At 42.0% G+C, this 17,702-nt stretch overlaps 1 protein-coding gene across 1 annotated transcript in view; it reads right to left on the bottom strand.

Moving 5' to 3' along the window:
- Window positions 1–17,702, bottom strand: part of POLR3B (RNA polymerase III subunit B) — a 31,234-nt gene that overhangs the window by 7,098 nt on the left and 6,434 nt on the right. Inside the window, exons 10-23 of the mRNA XM_053465643.1 lie at window positions 16,241–16,363; window positions 15,099–15,215; window positions 14,867–15,001; window positions 11,986–12,147; window positions 11,288–11,488; window positions 10,545–10,707; window positions 10,107–10,260; window positions 8,074–8,148; window positions 7,575–7,673; window positions 7,164–7,291; window positions 4,568–4,777; window positions 3,013–3,171; window positions 2,483–2,600; window positions 2,254–2,396 (exon numbers count right to left, since the gene is read on the bottom strand). Coding sequence (XP_053321618.1) covers window positions 2,254–2,396; window positions 2,483–2,600; window positions 3,013–3,171; window positions 4,568–4,777; window positions 7,164–7,291; window positions 7,575–7,673; window positions 8,074–8,148; window positions 10,107–10,260; window positions 10,545–10,707; window positions 11,288–11,488; window positions 11,986–12,147; window positions 14,867–15,001; window positions 15,099–15,215; window positions 16,241–16,363 — 1,987 coding nt within the window. The remainder of the gene's footprint in view (window positions 1–2,253; window positions 2,397–2,482; window positions 2,601–3,012; window positions 3,172–4,567; window positions 4,778–7,163; window positions 7,292–7,574; window positions 7,674–8,073; window positions 8,149–10,106; window positions 10,261–10,544; window positions 10,708–11,287; window positions 11,489–11,985; window positions 12,148–14,866; window positions 15,002–15,098; window positions 15,216–16,240; window positions 16,364–17,702) is intronic.

Here is a 17,702-nt window from a genome sequence, read left to right as displayed (position 1 = left end):
ACAACAGACGTAATGGCAGAACCGATGGGGCTTTCCAACGAAAGTTCTAAAAAGTTGCCGTTTCCCATAAATGTAACACTTTTGTAAATAAATGAAGAATTATAAATGCTGCTCGTATGGTCGGGAACACTTGATTGTCAGGTGGCACAGAGGTGGGCACTGATTGGCTGTTGCCGTAGAGTCCAGAATTAGATCTTGAGACTAAGCCACCATCGGGGGGAGCATCAAAAAGGGACAAAGGGCCATCTTGACGATACAAATTACAATCTCACAAATTATATTTAAAGGTAACAAGCAATAGAAGAAGAAAAAAATGCTGAACGGAATTATTCTAAATGTTTACATGAGTCAGAAGACTCTGCCGATGAAACAGCGATAATGCAGATTAAAATAAACATTAAACATGAGAAATCCGCCATGCTTGTGTACCGCGGGAGCGGCCATAGTAATCCCAACTGTTAAAGGGGCGCTCCAGCCATCCCAAGCAATTTTACACATATGAAGGCGGAGTGGCCCCTATACAATTTGATGGCGCCCCCATTTCAAATCCATGGGGGGGTTCCGCTGAATCCCCCCCCCCAATACGCATTAGGCCTTCCCCACCAATTTTCCATGCAGGAGACGAGCTTGGCCAAAGTTATCACAATGCGGGCGATATATCTATTTCCAGTTAGCTCCAGCCCCTTTGGAAAGCGCTCCCATTCATTACGATGGAAGCACTTTTCCGCCATTGATTGGCGCTTCAAGCAGCCAATCAGTGGTAAGAATTATAAAACCATGGGGGGGGGGGCTTTTAATTTTTTTTAATTTCATTACCCTAGGAGCACATGTTAAAGTAAGGGCATGTGGCGGAGGTAGATAACTTATGGGCAACAATAATGTATTGCCTCCTTTTACCAGATTTCTTCTGCCCCGTTAATTTGAAATATTTCCAGAACAATTACACAAGTTATTTATTAGAAGTAAACTTAGTTAAGCTGAAAGCAGTTAGAGAGACTTTTCAACAAGCAGAGTCACCAAAAAAAAAAAAAAAAAAAAACTTGGGGGGGGTAGTTGGGGGGGCATCTGCCTTTAAATCAACATCTTTTTAAAGTCCTACACAAGTTTTCAATGCTTGGCGATCACTCTGCTTCCTAAACACCGACATCCTTTTCCCCGATATTTCCTCTAACTTCTACAAATCACAAAAACGGGGAGGAAGAAAAAAAAGGCTGCGCCTTTGATGTAAAGAAAGCAATATATGACCGTTCCTTAAGAGCATTTCTCAGTCTGTCATGTGAAAAAGGATTAGCAACTCTTAACAAAGATCCCCCGGATCAGAGGACCGAGCAGAGCTCCAGGGCCGGGTAATAAAGTGTTCCAATAGAAGATGGCTTATGGGAGGAATTAAAAAGTGTGCGCCCTTTAAAAAAAAAACAAAAAACAAAAAAAAAAACACGGGGCAAACAAAAGGTTTTCTGCGGCCGCCCAACAAAGGAGCTTTCATCACACAGGTAAAGATTTCCCTACGCCGATGTTATCCGACATAATAATACGCACAGAAGTACAGGAATATTGACCAAAAATAAATTAATAATATAAAAAAAAAATCTAAATAATGAAAACATATATATAAAAAATAAAAAAAATTCCATTAAAGACTCCTAAACAAACAGAAATGAGATAAAACTCAAAATATGCACTTTGTTATTAAATTAAAAAAAAATAATTTGTACCAAAAAGTTTGAATAAACATATGAGGAAGCGAGGCTTTGCTTGCATTGATCGGCATATTTTTAAGTCATACTTTAGGGGGTGTGGCTATGGGTGGGGCTTCAGCAGATACCGATTGGTAGCAGTTTCTGTAAATTGGTTAAGGCAATTAGAACAAAGCATTTAATTTATAGAATCGAATTAATTCCTACGGTTTAATCAAGGATTTTTTTTTTATCGTGAAACACAGCGATGCAAACGCTAAAAGCGAACTGGATTAAAAACAAAACAAAAATAAAAAGATCTTCAGATCTATCTTTCAACACTGTTTTTTTTTCTTCTTCTAGTAAATTTAGCGCTCAAATAAGTACCTTATATTTAGGACACTTTAAATTTATGGTAAAGTAGTATTTGATTAAGAGGGAGGGGTCTGATAAAAGTACAGTTTTTGTGGGGGGGGCGCAGAGAAGGGAAGAGTTGGGAAAGTCACAAAGTAGGAAGAGGGGAGAAGGTTCCAGAAAAGTAAGACTAACTCAACGGGGACGCGGGGGCTTCCGTTACCTTTCTGTCCGTGACGACTGCTGAACTTGTCTCCGATCTCCGGCCGTCTCGTTTGTCTGAGAAGGATCTTAATCAGGAACGCGTCTTCCGCATTTGAAGAAATCATCACTTTCTCGATGTACGACTCCGTGGACCCTTTGTAACTGCAAAGAAATTAAACCTATATTTGATGGCTGGAGGGTCCCTTTAAAGCCCCCGGACTGCGCGTACTGGCACAATCGCGACTTACGTTACTGGGACGTCTTTGTACTGGGGCTGCTGCGGCACGGCACTTCCCTCCAGAGGAGTCTGCGTGACGGTCGGCATGGATTTGTTGACAAGAACCTGCTTGTTTTCGACTTTTTCTCCTGTTGGAAAGAAAGAGAAAACAAACAAAACGTCAACAGATCAGCTGAAAAACACCAACTCTTTATTACTGAAAATGGTTACGGCCACGTTGGTCAGAGAGGGTCATCTAAAGACACGTTTTGTGGACCAACGCCATGTCGGAAGACAACCTTTCACGTCCAAAGAGGCGCCCCTCCATTATTAACTATACTGACAATTATAATCTGGATATACTCTCCCCGTTTTATTTAATAGCCAAATAATACTTAGAATAGGGGGTCTTTCTGGCCCATGACATCTTCAAACAAGTCCTCCTTAACCGCTTGAAGGACGTTTGTTCTCAACGCCAGAACCCATCGCTGCTTTTAAAATCCTAAAATATTATATAAAATTTTAAATATTAAAGATGTGAAATGAGATTTTTCCGTTCACCTGGAGAGCAAATTCCATCGGCGTCCAGGATCTCATGCCTCCAGATGGGTTTGCGAGTGTTAGCGTCCAGCATCGGCCCCATCACCTTATCGAAGGTCTGGTTGCTGTAGCGTTTCAGGGTACATTTTGCGTTTTTGTAGACGAGGCACCGGCCAAACCCTAGGACGAGAGTAATTAAATCGACAAGCACAGAGCCAGTTTATAACGGCGTCTACAAACATATAGATTATAAAACAAATACACGCACGTGCTTACGATAGAGAGGGCCGGTTAAATCGGCAATGCAGCGTATATTGCCGCCACCTATGGGGGTACAGCACTGACTATAATGATGTCAGAGCCAAGAAGTAACTCTTCTTCCAACCTGTACCGGGTCAGGAGCTATTCAGAAGTCTTTCAAATGGCTATAGCCAATCAAGAACAAGAAAGGGGCGTTGCGCTGCAGCTCTGGAGCTGCAGCTTCCCCTAAAGCCGATTTGCCTACAGGTTTTTAATCATTGCTTGTTAAGGCTGCCCGGGACCCTAGACTGCCTCTTTAAAGAGCGCCAGTACAGAAGAGGACAGCATATAGAGAAAGAAGCCTCGTCGCCCACAGACAATGGACGGCACCTCCAATTAACGTCACTCAATGGACGGGCGTCCTCAACGCTTTTGTTCTTTAATAAGAAGCGAACGGTGCAGCCGAAAAGAAAAAAGGAGAAGATTTCAGCCTCGTCACATAAAAGGGCAGCAGCGCACACAGCGTGAATTAAAGGGCAATATTTAATATTGGGTTTTAACCCCCCCAGCAGGGGTTCTCCATCCACGCTCTACCTAAACGGATCAGCCGAGTGCGAGCAACGGCCAGAGAATACATTGATGCTCAAGAACCCCACAACAAATAGACATTAATGTCAAAGACGCATGGCTACGGGGACAAATTTGGGTGCCCGGCAACCGTCGCCGATCATCTTGGCTAGCTGGAGATAAAGCGGGGTGCCTGGCATAAAAGCCAACACACTTATTATATCCGCCGCTAATTACTATCACACCTAAATTTACATATGCCGAAATGGTTTGCATTAAGGTTAACTTTGCGGCATTCTATTCCGTGATCTTCTTTTAACGCTTCAAATAGAGGGTCAGAGGCTTAGATGTTATATAAGGAAGTGTTACTTTATTAAGAGGGTGGTGGATAAGTGGAAGAGCCTCCCATCAGAAGTGGTAGAGGATAATACAGTAAGGGGATTTAAACATGCATGGGGTAGACATACGGCTCCTGAATCCAAGACGAGACCAACGACTGATTAAGGTTTGAGTCTCTGGACAAGATAGGCCTAATGGGTCTTATCTGTCAAAGTCTATGTTTGGGTTCTAGGTTCCTCTAGTGTATTGAACTGTAAAAGGCAGGATTTGGGTAAAATGACAGCGCATTTTTATATACGTGAAGCGAAATATTTTGGAGAATTAAATACTTGAAAAAAAAAAAAAGTACACAAGCTATTTAATCTAAAAGGTTTTCATTAGCCACGACTAGCGGACCTTGGCCTAGCCTGGCAGGGGATCGGGGTTTTACCTCTGTCTAAAGAAGCCTTGTTAAGTACGAGGGCATCTTCAATGTCGTAGCCGCTGTAACTCATTACGGCAACGGTGGCGTTCTGGCCGGCCGGAAGTTTCTCGAAATCGATCAGTTCGATTGTCTTGGTTTTAACCATCGGCCTTTGTGGGTAGGCCAACAGGTACATGAGCGTGTCAATCCTGTTCCTCTGGTTGTATCCAATTGTCCCTGACAAAGGGTATAAAAAAGGGGTAGAAGGAAAAAAAAAGGGGGTAGAAGGAAGAAAAAAAGGGGTAGAAGGAAGAAAAAAAGGGGTAGAAGGAAGAAAAAAGGGGTAGAAGGAAAAAAAAGCATTATAAAATCTGAAATATACTTTGCAATTATCTGGAAAACAATTATACAAAAATTTTATTTGCTTTTATTTATTTAATACTATTTTTTTTAATTTTGCTAATGAGAACAAAACCATAAGAACACGTGTATTTACGCATATATCAAAATCTGTACAAAAAATAAAAATAAACTTTGAAAGAGGACTGAAGAGAAATTCATTTTAGGAGGAAATATCAAAAAAGCAGGAACGCCGGTGCAACCAATTAAACCGCGAACAAAAGCAGAAGGCGCTTTAGGAGCCCCTTAGATCAGGTTTCAGCTCATAATTTGACAGATGTTCCTTATTGTTCCGCATGGCAGTTTATTGCGCTGTAAAATTAGAGATATGTACGCTGAAAACCACAAAAGGTCCCCCACGTGCAGACATCGCAGGTACATGCATTCTGCTAAAAATGTTGAATGATTAACCCCTTTAGGTACTGCAGGTAGTTAAATAAAAGGAGACCCCCAAGGAACATTAAGAGAACTTTAATTCTTCTACAGGAGGTTGGGTCACTTAATCAGGTTGAAGAAGGAAAGATATTCTAGAATAGAGGTTAAGTCCTCTAGAACCTTCAGGGGGTGGACTATGCGCTCATCTGTATGGAAAACCCGGACACCAGCGATGCTGGGAGCCTCAAGAGAAAACTCTTCAGAGTTCCTGGGTCTTCATCACTGGTTCTTGGGTCGTTCTGGAGCCACCGTGAGCCCCACAACTCATGGAACGTCTTTAAAAAGCAAGGAGAACTCGCTCCAAAGACAAAGACTTTAGGGTTAGGAAGCCAAGACGTGGAAGGTGCCAGGACAGATTTGGGACACGGGGTGGGCTGAAGGAGACTGTGGCACCTGTAGGAAGGTCGAGAGGTGGGGAGATGTACCTGCAGGAGATCGGGGGGTTTGCAAAGACAATAAAGAAACTTGCCCATTCTACAACGCTACGGAATATGAAGGCGCTATATAAAACAATGAATTTGGAAACCAAATGATATATATATAGATAGATATATATATCTATCTATCAGAATTTCCAAATTTTACAGTTAATGTTTATCCTAAAGATGTCGCCGGTCGGCCCGTCTCTGGATTCTTATCCCAGGAGCATTGTGCGCCTTGTGCCAAATTGTAAATGAGTTTTTATCTGTCTGCTTATTCTTTGGTCAGGTGTTTTGTAAGAAGGAGAGGAGAAAAAGAGAAACAAAAGCCTTTTTTATTGCTTAAGATATCCCCCCCCCCCCAAAAAAAAGCCTTTGTGTCCCCAAAGCATGGAAGGTAACGTCAGCGGATCGTATCCAGGGAGCTAAATGTGCAAAGACCTGGAGGTCAGGACAGCTGAATACACCGACCTCGCAAAACAGACAATGAATTGCAAATGACACTTAAAAAAAAAAAAAAAAAAAAAAAAAACGGGGTGGAAAAACAGTCAATTTTACAAAAGAACTCTGCTTTCTGCACACACGGGTACGGCGACTGCGTGCGGCAACAAGGGGCACAAATAAAATCTAGACGCGGACCTACAGTGCATATTACAGAGAGAATAGATTAACCATTTCCCTGCTCACGCTTCATGTTAAAAGCTTGGCTCCCTGCCCCCTGTGCATTTTTGCCTCGGTTTTTTAGGGAATGCTTAATTGTCATATGACGCAAAAGCAGCCACTGATTGGTTGTCGCCATAGAAGCTAAAACCCATAGCTACTGGTGTTTTTATGTGAACACGTTGGAAAGAATAATGAAAGACTTCGGTCTAATTAATGATTGCGAGGACCAGCACCTTAATATATTAATAGCAGCGGTGATCCAGGACAGATTTATTTTGTATTAAATCGGTTAGGGAAGCGTCCGCTCCACGGAGGGGAGCGCAAGCAGAGACGGGGTTACATCGAGCAGGAGACGGGGAGTGTTTGCTCGTCACGCGCTGGAATGTTTGATCAGACCGACTACCAAAGCCACATGCCTCTTACAGCTGACACACGGCAAAGGCGGAGGTCCCCCAAACCACTACTCCATCCACCCCAAAGCAAATCAGCGATGCTTATTAAAAAAGGGACATCTCAACCTGAAATGAACACAAATTCTACCTAAAAGAGGAGGTTCCTTTAATGAAAAAGTATAATAAAATGGATTAAAAACAAATATATATATATTATACATACATACACGCTATACATTATATATACATATACACACACACATATAACCGGAACAAAGCGAACAGTCAGGAACGCGAGGGGTTAATAGGGCTTACCCATGGCTTGCTTGCCCATAGCACACTGGTATGTGTTTCTGGGGGACTGGTTGTGGTGGGGGTACGGGATGAGCCCCGCGCAGACGCCAAGCAGAGTGAACGGCTCGATTTCCAAGTGCGTCGTCTGCCTGAATACAAAAAACAAAAAAAGCGGGCATCGTCGTGTAAGCGCCAGCTTGCGAGTCAAGGACTCGGAGGTCTCTTCTAGACACATGAATTAATTCCGAATAGATTTGCATGAATATTCTCATTTGTTACATATAGCGCCGTCATATTCTGTAGCGCCGTACACCGGGTAGACAGGACATAAAGCAATATATAACATAACAATTTGACTTACAGAGGCAACAGGTGAGGAGGGCCCGGCTTACAATCTAGTTTATGGGGAGGAATAACGATCGGAAGACTTACTTTGTGATGCTATGTTCATAGAGGGATATGTTACAATCATTCTCTTCATTGACATCCAAATATTCCACGAGACTCTCATGGAGGAAATCTTCAAAAGTCCTGCAAATAATCATGAAAGATTACGACTTAAAACCGCAAGACGTCTGAAGAGCTTTTCCAACTCCAGTAACGAATGAATATGGCAGCCAGATAAAATCCTTCGCTAGAGGGTCTCCGCTATTAGGCACAGGGCTTCGCTATACCTTTTAAACACTACGAAAGATCCAAACCATTTGGCGGTGGAGAACGCCGCCACCTACATTGAAGAACGGAGTTTCAAATCACCCGCCTTTCTTCGCCCCTTCCATACCAGAGCGACGATCCAACACAAAACGGCCGCTCCGGCTTAACAGCCAGGTAATGGAAGCCCAGTAACAGAATCGTCCTCGACAGTTTAAGTCGCTTGGCGCCCCGCTGCGCTGTAAGGATCGTTTGAGGGATATGTAATGGGTTACTTTACCTGTATCCTTGAGAAAGTTCTTGGATGTGTTTCTTTGTAACGGCGGGTCTTTGGTTTTTCACGATGATATACGGTCTGCAAATCGATGAAAAAAGGAGCAATATAGTTAAGATTCTACATACAGTTTCAAGACCTTTTCTCAAGCAGGACTAACTTGGCAGATACTTATAGAGAGATCCTCGGGAGAAATAGAAGGACATTTTATGCCGAGTAGTGGAAAGCACAATACCGTCTACTGAAATTTTATCATTTTGCCAAATTATTGAAATTTCGGAGAGAAACACACATGTCGGGTACCCGTGTGCACAGATTTGGCATATTTAACAGCTGGTTATTTCTCTTTTGTCCTACAGGACACAGAAAAGCACTTGATGGGTTAACAGTTTGGTAGCCAGTGGTAGGAAAATTTGTGTGTTTCTCAGGAACAGTTTTTCCAGCGGTTGGGGAAAAAAACAAAAAAAAACCCACTAAAATGTCACCAGAAATAAGAAAAAAAAAATATATAAAAAAATTTTTTTTTAAAAACCCAAACACGTCTCTTAGCGAAATAAACGTTTATCTCCCATTGTTGAGAACCTAATCATTCTTATTAGTGTTCTTTTATACACGGTTCCATTAGAATTGTGGGATTCCTGATTGGAATACATCTCATTCCAGAGAACTTCCGTCATTCGCCACGTCTTAACAGTATCAAAAAGTACAGAAAACCTGCATAAATGGGATATCGAGTGAAAACTGTTAATTAAACGGGGATTCTTTTAATTTTAGGGGAGAATTTTTTTTTCCCCAATTTTGTTTTTTTTTTTAAATTCATTTTATTCCCCCCCCCAATAAATATTGGGATTTACTGCTCACTCGTCTTTAATTTTCCATAAATTATTTGGTCTATGCCAAAATGTATTTCAATCACAGAAGAAAAAAAAATTCCAGAAGTCTCCAGGGGGAGGTATGGCGGGCTCTGCGTAGACCGCATTGTCGAGTCGTTGCAACGAGAGACGGCGATATTATTCAGAAGAGAAAGATAACATGTCTCTTTTTGTGAGGTTTGGCCAGCAGCCTATATCTGGGCCTTTTGATAAATGACAGTTCTATTTCGCTTGATAAACTTGTATCGCCTGACAGCGGAGCCTCCTGACAACGGGAATTATTTCTATCGATCCGCACAAAAATAGTAAAAAAATAAATAAATATTTTGAGATCCTGACCCAAAACAGGACAAGATCGGGATCAGCAGGTATTAGTTACATGTGAAGGAGAAATGCCAGAACCAGAGGGGAATCAAACTAGAGGGTCAGACGCTTAGATTTAATGTTAGGAAGTTTTACTTTACTGAGAGGGTGGTAGATAAATGGAACAGCCTCCCAGGAGAAGTGGTAGAGGATAATACAGCGAGGGGATTAAAACCATGCATGGGATAGAAATACGGCTCCTGAATCTAAGACGAGACCAACGACTGATTAAGGTTTGAGTCTTTACAGCAGGAGAAACGGGCGACTAGACGGGGGCCGATCTGCCAAGAGATAGAGGTATAGATAGATAGATATAGATAGATAGATATAGATTATATATATATATATATATATATAGTCATTTTCTGTTTACATTAAAATATATTTAGTGTTTTTCCTCCAATTATTTTCTTATACAGGGTAAAGGGTACACAGCGTTTCTTTTTTTCTTGGAAGACCGCGTTAAATCCAAAGGGGCTTTCATTACAATAGGACAAAGAGAATTGAGATATAAAAGGTAGAAAATACAAAAGGCTATTTCTAAGGTCCATTAAAGCCATCTTTGACAACAGAGACGTGTGTCGTTTAAAGGCTTACCTCCACGAGGAGACCGCGGCACAAAAGATGGTATGCAAAATGTAAAAGTCAAGTGGCCATGCGCAAAATAATGGTCCTTATACATTCACCGGTTAAAGCCTCTTGTTAAAGGGACTACGTACTCATTTTTCCTATCAAATGTGTTTTGATTTACAGCTTTTCTCCTTATTAGTCACTAAGACCCCCCCAACTACCCCCAATAATTACCTGCACAGTCTTCCCCCGTCAGAGGATATGTACACACATCTGTCGGTGAGGTTCGTGGAAATAGACACAAACTCATTGATGTAGCCGGCTCGTCGCATTAAACGGAACGTGTTCACTAGCTTTTGATGATCTCGTATAACGCCGAGAATGTTACCTTAATAAAAAGATTTAAAAAAAAAAAAAATTGTACATTTTTTTTACTTTTGCCATTTTTGAAGATGCTGGAGATAAAAAAACGAAACAAAAACAAATAAAAAATAAATGATAAAATAAAAAAAATTACATTTCTATTAAAATAAACCTGACCAAATGCACTCTCTTCTGCTCTCTCTCACCCTTAAGGCTACCTGAACCAACCAACAGCAATCAGCAACGTAACAGGCGAGAGATACCTACTGTAATAGAGGATAACGCAAAGAATAAAGGCGTCAAACTCACCATTAAGGAAGACGATGAAAATGTTGGGGTAGGAGAGCTCTTCCCCGCACAGCAGATTGACATCTTCCACGCCAAGGTTACCGGCCAGCTTGATTATCGGGCCGTCTTCCATGTCAGTCGTGATATGCGTCATCAGCGCGAGATTCTTAACCAGACCGCAGGCCTGGAACACGGGACAGAATAGTGCGTCACATGAATGGGTAAAAAAAAAAGAAAAAATAGCCAAAGCCCTACAATGTTTTTTTACAATTTAACAAAAAAAATGGAAAGAAAAAATAAAATATATATATATATATATATATATATATATATAATAAATTAAAAAATTCTATATAATATATTAAACTGTTTTACTGAGGAACACGCCAAGTAACAACCAACAACCAGGCATGTCAGAATTAGCGTGAAAACACAAGAATTAAGAATGGAATTTCAACAAGTCCCATTTTCTCATTTTAAACAAATTGCAAAAAATAAAAATACACAAGTTTGTATTTTTTGTTACCGTGCCGAGTAATTTGCATGTACGAGGATTGACAGACCTCAATTTTTGGATATCCTAGCTTGAGCGGCCATCTAAAATTAAACCTAAACCATTTGTTTTCCGATGAGGACCTCTGGATATGATCCTCGGGGGCTGGAGTTGTACAGCCCAGAGGCAGCGTCTCATTGGTCAGTATGGTAACCTTTTGGATTCTGGATCAGATCTCAATAAAGTTTTCTTATATATTTTTTTTTTTTACCTCTCCTTCAGGAGTATCGGACGGACACAGCATGCCCCACTGCGATGGCTGCAGGGATCGCGGCCCGCTAACCTTCCTGGTCTTTTCAAACTGAGACGAGATCCTGGTCATCATCCCCAAAGCTGCGATAAAAGATAATCTAGACAGCACCTGCGTCACACCTTGGCGGTCCATCTTGAATCTTTTCAGCGACCAGTTCCCCTGAAGGAAGAGAGAGGTTCCATTACAAGAGAGGCAAAAGGCAAACCACAAAGCTTACGCTTCAAAGAGAAACAGAAATAGTTATAAACACACTAAATGTCTATTTTCCTTGCGCATGCCTACACAATGCCTTAGGAGTCCTCCCTCAACGCACTGCAAGTGCCTGCCTGCTTACCGACCATCAGAGCCGCAAGAGCTGACAATCTATCCCACCGCTGAAAAGGGTAATGTAGAACTGGACAGCCAAAAAGACAGATTTAACCCATTTATATCACCTAGACCCCGTCCTAATGCTATATTCAGAACGTGCCCATCTCATTCATGATTAAACGCTCGCTCGTTGTTAATAGACGCCACTTGTCCTCGAAGGCACGCGATTCACCCGTCATTAAGACCCAAGGCGGTGGAACGCGGAGCACTCGATGCACGGATATCTTGCCCGGATCTTTGGAAACGAAGCATGTGATTTTTGGCACGGTAACATCGGGGTCTCTTACCGAGGATATGGCGTTCACCATGCCGTTGGTGATCTGGTCTTGCCGCATATGCTTTACGACGTCGAACTGAGCCGCCCGCTGCTTCGGGATGACTTGATCGGCAATCTTTTTCATTTCAGAGTTGAATTTTTTAAACAAGTCTTCAAATAAAAGAGACAGCAGCTGAAAAAAGATAAAAGATTGCATAAAAATTTTGATTTTGGGTAATCTGAAAAGCCAAAATTACTTACCCAACAGCTCAATGTATACCCAGAACATGTGTGGCATTCTTACCTAAAACTTTTTTTGTATGTGAAGATATAATTTGCAGCCAAAACAGGGCTGCTGAAGGGGCATTTATTTTGGATATATAAATATATATTGAATGTGAAATATTAACATTTTTCTTCAAGCCGTGCTTAAAAATGCTTAATAAAAAAGAAAAAAAACAAAGTTTTAAAAAATTGGAAAATTGCATAAGAAAAGAAAAAAAAAAATCTACATACAGGAGGTACAAAAGTAGAGTTTTTCTGGATATATAAATATTGTAAAAATTAACATTTTTCTTCAAGCCTTGTTTAAAAACGCTTAAAGAAAAAAAAAAGAAAAAAAATAGAAAAATACGTTTTAAAAATTGTAAAAAAAAAACATTTTGATTGTATCCACTGAAGAATCAAATACTGGCATTGTACAGAAATGAAAAAAACCCATTAAAAAAAAAAAAATAAAAAAAAAAAGAAGAAGAATGTAAGCTGTTGCAACAGTTTCACCAATTAGCGTAATGTCAGAGAATTCTAATTAGGAGCCTTGAGGTGGCCGCTTAGTCTTCGAGCTTCTGGAGTGCCAAATACTCCTTTTCACACATACTAGTCGCAAAATTAAAGACATTAGGCCGCCTTAATTACATTATCACAACGGCTGGGATTAAACAATCTGAGAAGTCAATGCGGGATTCTATTGTCGCTGTAAAAATCCCTTCGCTTTCCAAGGTGCAGGATTTCAGGCCGGCTCCGTATCTCGCCCATACAAAGCCGGCTGAATAAGAAATATAAAAAAACCCAAAACAAAAGGGAAGAAAGAAAAAAAACGGAGGGCGACGCTCGTCAAATAATAAACACATTAGAGAGAGAGGGGAGACGGTAGGTGAAAAAGATTAAGCCTGAAATCGGTAGGTTTTTAGCGAACGCGTCTGCTGGCTCAAGTCCTACCAATTCTCCAGCGACGGGAGAAAAAATAAATAAATCTGGATAAACCGTTCTGTGAAAATATGTTTGGCTCGCGGATCCACATCTGTTATCTAGCGTCAAAGCCGGTTTCATACTTCTTTCCCATGGGGTGTGAAATTAGTAGCAAATAATTTCATTTTTCCCTTTTTTTTTGTCTTTCGACACAATACGGTTTTCTCTCTGTATAGCCGACAAAGCTTTACCGGTAATGTGCTCCTATTGTGGAAATATCCGTTTGTCTAAAGGGCCAAATAGATTCAGCGAAATAATTGGCAGTCTAGATTATGCAAATAAATATTAACATAAAAAATACAAATAATATTAAAAAAAAATGACGTTAATAAAAAAAAAATTTGGATGGCGTCACAATAAATTATCAGACATATAAGTTTATGAGACTGATAGTTTAGCCGGGGTCCGTAAAAACATTTCTAAAGTTTAAAATGATATGTAACACCAAGAATCTCAAGCCGAGGTGGACCTCTTAAGATGTTAGTGGACCAGAACCGCTAAAAAAACAAAAAGCTTCTGCATTGAAGGTTGAGCGAGACTCATGGATGGTGACTGCCTGCTTACCAACGATCAGAGCCGCAAGAGCTGACAATCTATTCCACAACTGAGGACGATTAATGTAGAACTGGACAGCCAAAAAAGACAGATTATGCTAAGAAATTTGACAGTAAAATGTGACGTTGGAACTTTAGACTTTTTTAGAATTTTAAAACGGTCTACCTATGGAACGTGTTGGAAACCTAAAGCCATAGGGACGCTGCGGAGTTCAATGAGAAATCCATTATAAGACGCCAAGAACAGCTCCTTGGTAAGCTCGGAATATGTATGCAGAGCAAGAGTACTCACTGCAGTGACCGGGACCCTGGCTTGGCCCAAATTATGGAATCTTCACACACAAATGTACCAGTGAGACATGATCATAGGTGCTCCATGGATTAGTTACTTAACTCTGTTAAAATTGAAATTTTAATTAAGGACAACATACACGATCATTCAAAAGTTTGGGGCCACTTGGAAATGTCACATTTTTGAATTAAAACAACATGAAATGGATCAGGAATCCAGCGCAGACTGGGTTAATGTTGTAAATGTCTATTGTAGCTGGAAAAGGCTATTGGGAAATCCCATCACTCCTGTGTTCCAATGGCCCTTTATCACTCCCATCACACCTGTGTTCCAATGGCCCTTTATCACTCCTGTGTTCCAATGGCCCTTTATCACTCCCATCACTCCTGTGTTCCAACGGCACGCTGTGTTCGCTGACCCTAGTTTAAGTTTAAAAGGCTAATTGATGGTTAGAAATCCCTTTTCGCGATTATCTTACAGCGTGAAATGTCCTTGGTTCCCAAGTGACCCCAAACTTTTGAACAGTAGCGTACATAGATGAAGAACATTATCACACAATGTGATTATTAATAAAGCAAATTGTTACCAAGGCTTCAAATGTTATCCTCCAATCCTAAAAAGCGTAAGAACGTACGTGCCCCATAGACGGCATGGTTTCCCCGTACATTTAATTTTGGTGTAAAGCAGACAATGAGCGGCATCCCAGCTGCTCAGTCAGAGATCAGATGGACCTCACGATACCCCAAAAGTAAGCTCTGTGGCACAGTAACTGAACCACTGGGCATTAAGATTTGGATTAATAACAGAAAGTAACCTACTTGGCCGGCCAACTCCAATCGCTTGTTGCCATAATAATCCCGATCATCAACTTTATTTTCTCCTTGAGCCAAAATCACCCGGCGGACCATCACGGCGGTGTAGATACATTTAGCTCTGAAATGGAATTCTTTCACCTGAAGGAGAAAAGGGTTTTATATCGACGTGGTCTATAAACACATGCGACGAACGGACAGCGCTTTTCAGGTGGCTGTAGGTGGGGGGGGTACTTACAGGTACGTGCGTCAGGATTGTTGATGCTAAAAGCTCACGTGCTTCCTCAACCTTGGACTTCTTCGGACCTCCCCACATCCTCTGCCGTCGGATTTTGTTACCGATGTACTTTAAAGCCTTTTGTATATAAAAAGAGAAATAAAGCAGATCTTGAGAAGGAGGGGGGGGGAGATGCATCTCCTATCAAACTAGGATCTTTAACACATAGGCGCAGGTGATCAGCCAGGGTCCGCGCTCATCGTATGACAGTGGAAGCCCTCCCCACCCCTCGGTGAGAAAATATACCATGAATCTATGAACGCGGCACATACTATATACACGAGAGGATGAGTAGCTCGGATCGGTGGCTTGTGGGATAAGCACAGCCTAGGGTAAAGATTGCAGAACCCGACCGATGCCACCCATGCGCTCGGAGCCCTGTGCCATCTACAAACGGTTGACATTCTGTTGTCGTAATAAACCGGCCTGATCTATTTAAGAGTTTCTACGCCGCGACGCGAGCCAAACGACCCGTGGCAATCATTTTATTATGATAAAAAGCCACACGCATTCAGATTCCTGGGTTGCTGCAGGAATAATAATGACGATCAGCGACGAAAGCCAGAATTCAGCGCATGCCCAGCGAATACCATTCAAAAAACACCTAAGGCATACACATTGGGGATTCCGTGCCACTATATGGCCAAATTTTGTTAGCCCGATACTACATCAAAGTACCCCAGGTCTGGCGGGCCCCGGTTAATTTTTCACGGCTATATCACATACCAAGGAGCTGAATCAACGGCGTTACGTGTTTAACCCAATCAGACTCATGGAATCTAATGCCTTATCTGGCCATAATAGTGACGGAATCCTCAACATTCATGCCTTGGTGGTACTCGCTGGTTCTGCTCTGAATTCTTGCTTTGACAAGCAGATTGTTCACTTCAAACGACCGAGAACACACGTCCACACACACACACACTTTATTCTGCATCATGATGGAAGCAGCCTCCTAACTGAGAGTCTTGTCCATAAAGATCTTGCTTTGGGTTCAGTCCTTCTCAAAATGAAATTTTTGCAAGCAGACATCTGAAAACAGGAGTAAGCCGAGCGCCAACCTTCTTTTTTTTTTTATGACAAAAAAAATGAATAAGACGCACCTGCATCTGTGAATAGATTTGGGCTTTCTGGCACTCCTCCAAACTAGGGCCAAAAGCCGCCATCACGTGCTCCTCCGTGCCAATCATTTGGACAATTTCTTGGTCGCTTTCGACGCCCATGGCCTGCAACAGAAGAGACGAGCGTACCGTTGGCTTTGCGTTTGGTCTTTGACATTTGCTCCCGTTTGGCTGTATTACCATTCGACTCGGACGTTTAAAACCATCGCAAGAGAACGTGGAACCAATAAATGTATCAGAGCCATCAGAAAATGGGAAGAAAACAAGAGCTCAGCGACATTCCATATGGAAACGTAAGATCTATTCAAAAGGGTCTGTACCCAAACTAAAGAGAATATAAACCAAGAACGAGTATATTGTTAACTAAAAGTTTTAGCAGAAGCCACAGAGTTGGGAAGAGCGGCGTAATTACACTCCTTTTATCAAAATGTTTATTTTTAAGCTACAAAAGCAGGCAGCTCTTCTGAGAAGAGATCGCTTCCCGCGGGATTATACGCCGGCAGAGGCTATGAAGTGCAGGGAGCGCGCACAGCTAAACCGACGGCCCGGCATACATTACAAGCGGAGGAGCCGCGGCGATTACTAAAGGAGGAGAGGTTTCTCTAGGCAGTTAACCCCTCTCCTGCATCTAGAATTTTACAATATTTGGGCAATAAATGACAATATAAAAGACAGGCATCTCTGATGGGATCCGGGGGGCAAATGGATAACCCGATACTGCCCCCTGGTGAGAAACAGAGGCATCTATTCAACAACCAAATACGTTATTTTGTGTTAACTTACACTTTTTATTATGTGTAGTTATTAGACTCAGACAATTTTTTTTTCTCTTCTTTCGATGACAAATTTTGTTTTCCTGCCCTTTCGGTTGAGATGAAGTTAATTGTCACTCACCCTCACGTCTCCCTACCTTCTCCACCGACCACTTCAGTGTCCCCGTTTCCTTTTCTTCTCCTGCCTCTCTTTCTTCTGTCGCTTCTCCCTGGAATCAGCTCCATTAACCAGGACCCCCGGAGCACTTCTGCAAAAGGGCGAAGCCCCCGCTAACCCCCCGTTTCATGACTGGAAGAACAGGGGGCTGCCGCTGTGGGGCCCTTTCATAGAAGTACTCCAAGAAGTCAGATGAATGCAGACGGATTCGAGAAAGAGGTACAGAGAATCCTTCTGGCCCTTTGGAGTACTTCCATGAAAGGGGTGAGCTATGGCACGGCACATGGGCACAGTCTTTCCCCTGCTCCCCCAAACGGGATAGAGGGTACGCGGAGACTCCTTACTGCGGAAGCCATGGTTAACGGAGCCGATACGGGTGAGAAGCAGGCGGAAAAGACAGAAGAAAAAGAAGAGGCAAGAGAAAGAGCACAGCTGCGGAAAAGGAGCCGGAAGAGGTTGGTGGAGAAGATAGGGAGACAATGAGCGTCGGGGCTCCCGCCTTGTTTTCAGAAAT

Source organism: Spea bombifrons, chromosome 4 (assembly GCF_027358695.1).
Source record: "Spea bombifrons isolate aSpeBom1 chromosome 4, aSpeBom1.2.pri, whole genome shotgun sequence".
Classification (NCBI taxonomy): Eukaryota; Metazoa; Chordata; class Amphibia; order Anura; family Pelobatidae; genus Spea; species Spea bombifrons.
The sequence above is the reverse complement of the archived record's forward strand: the minus strand, read 5'-3'. Positions and strand labels throughout refer to the sequence as shown.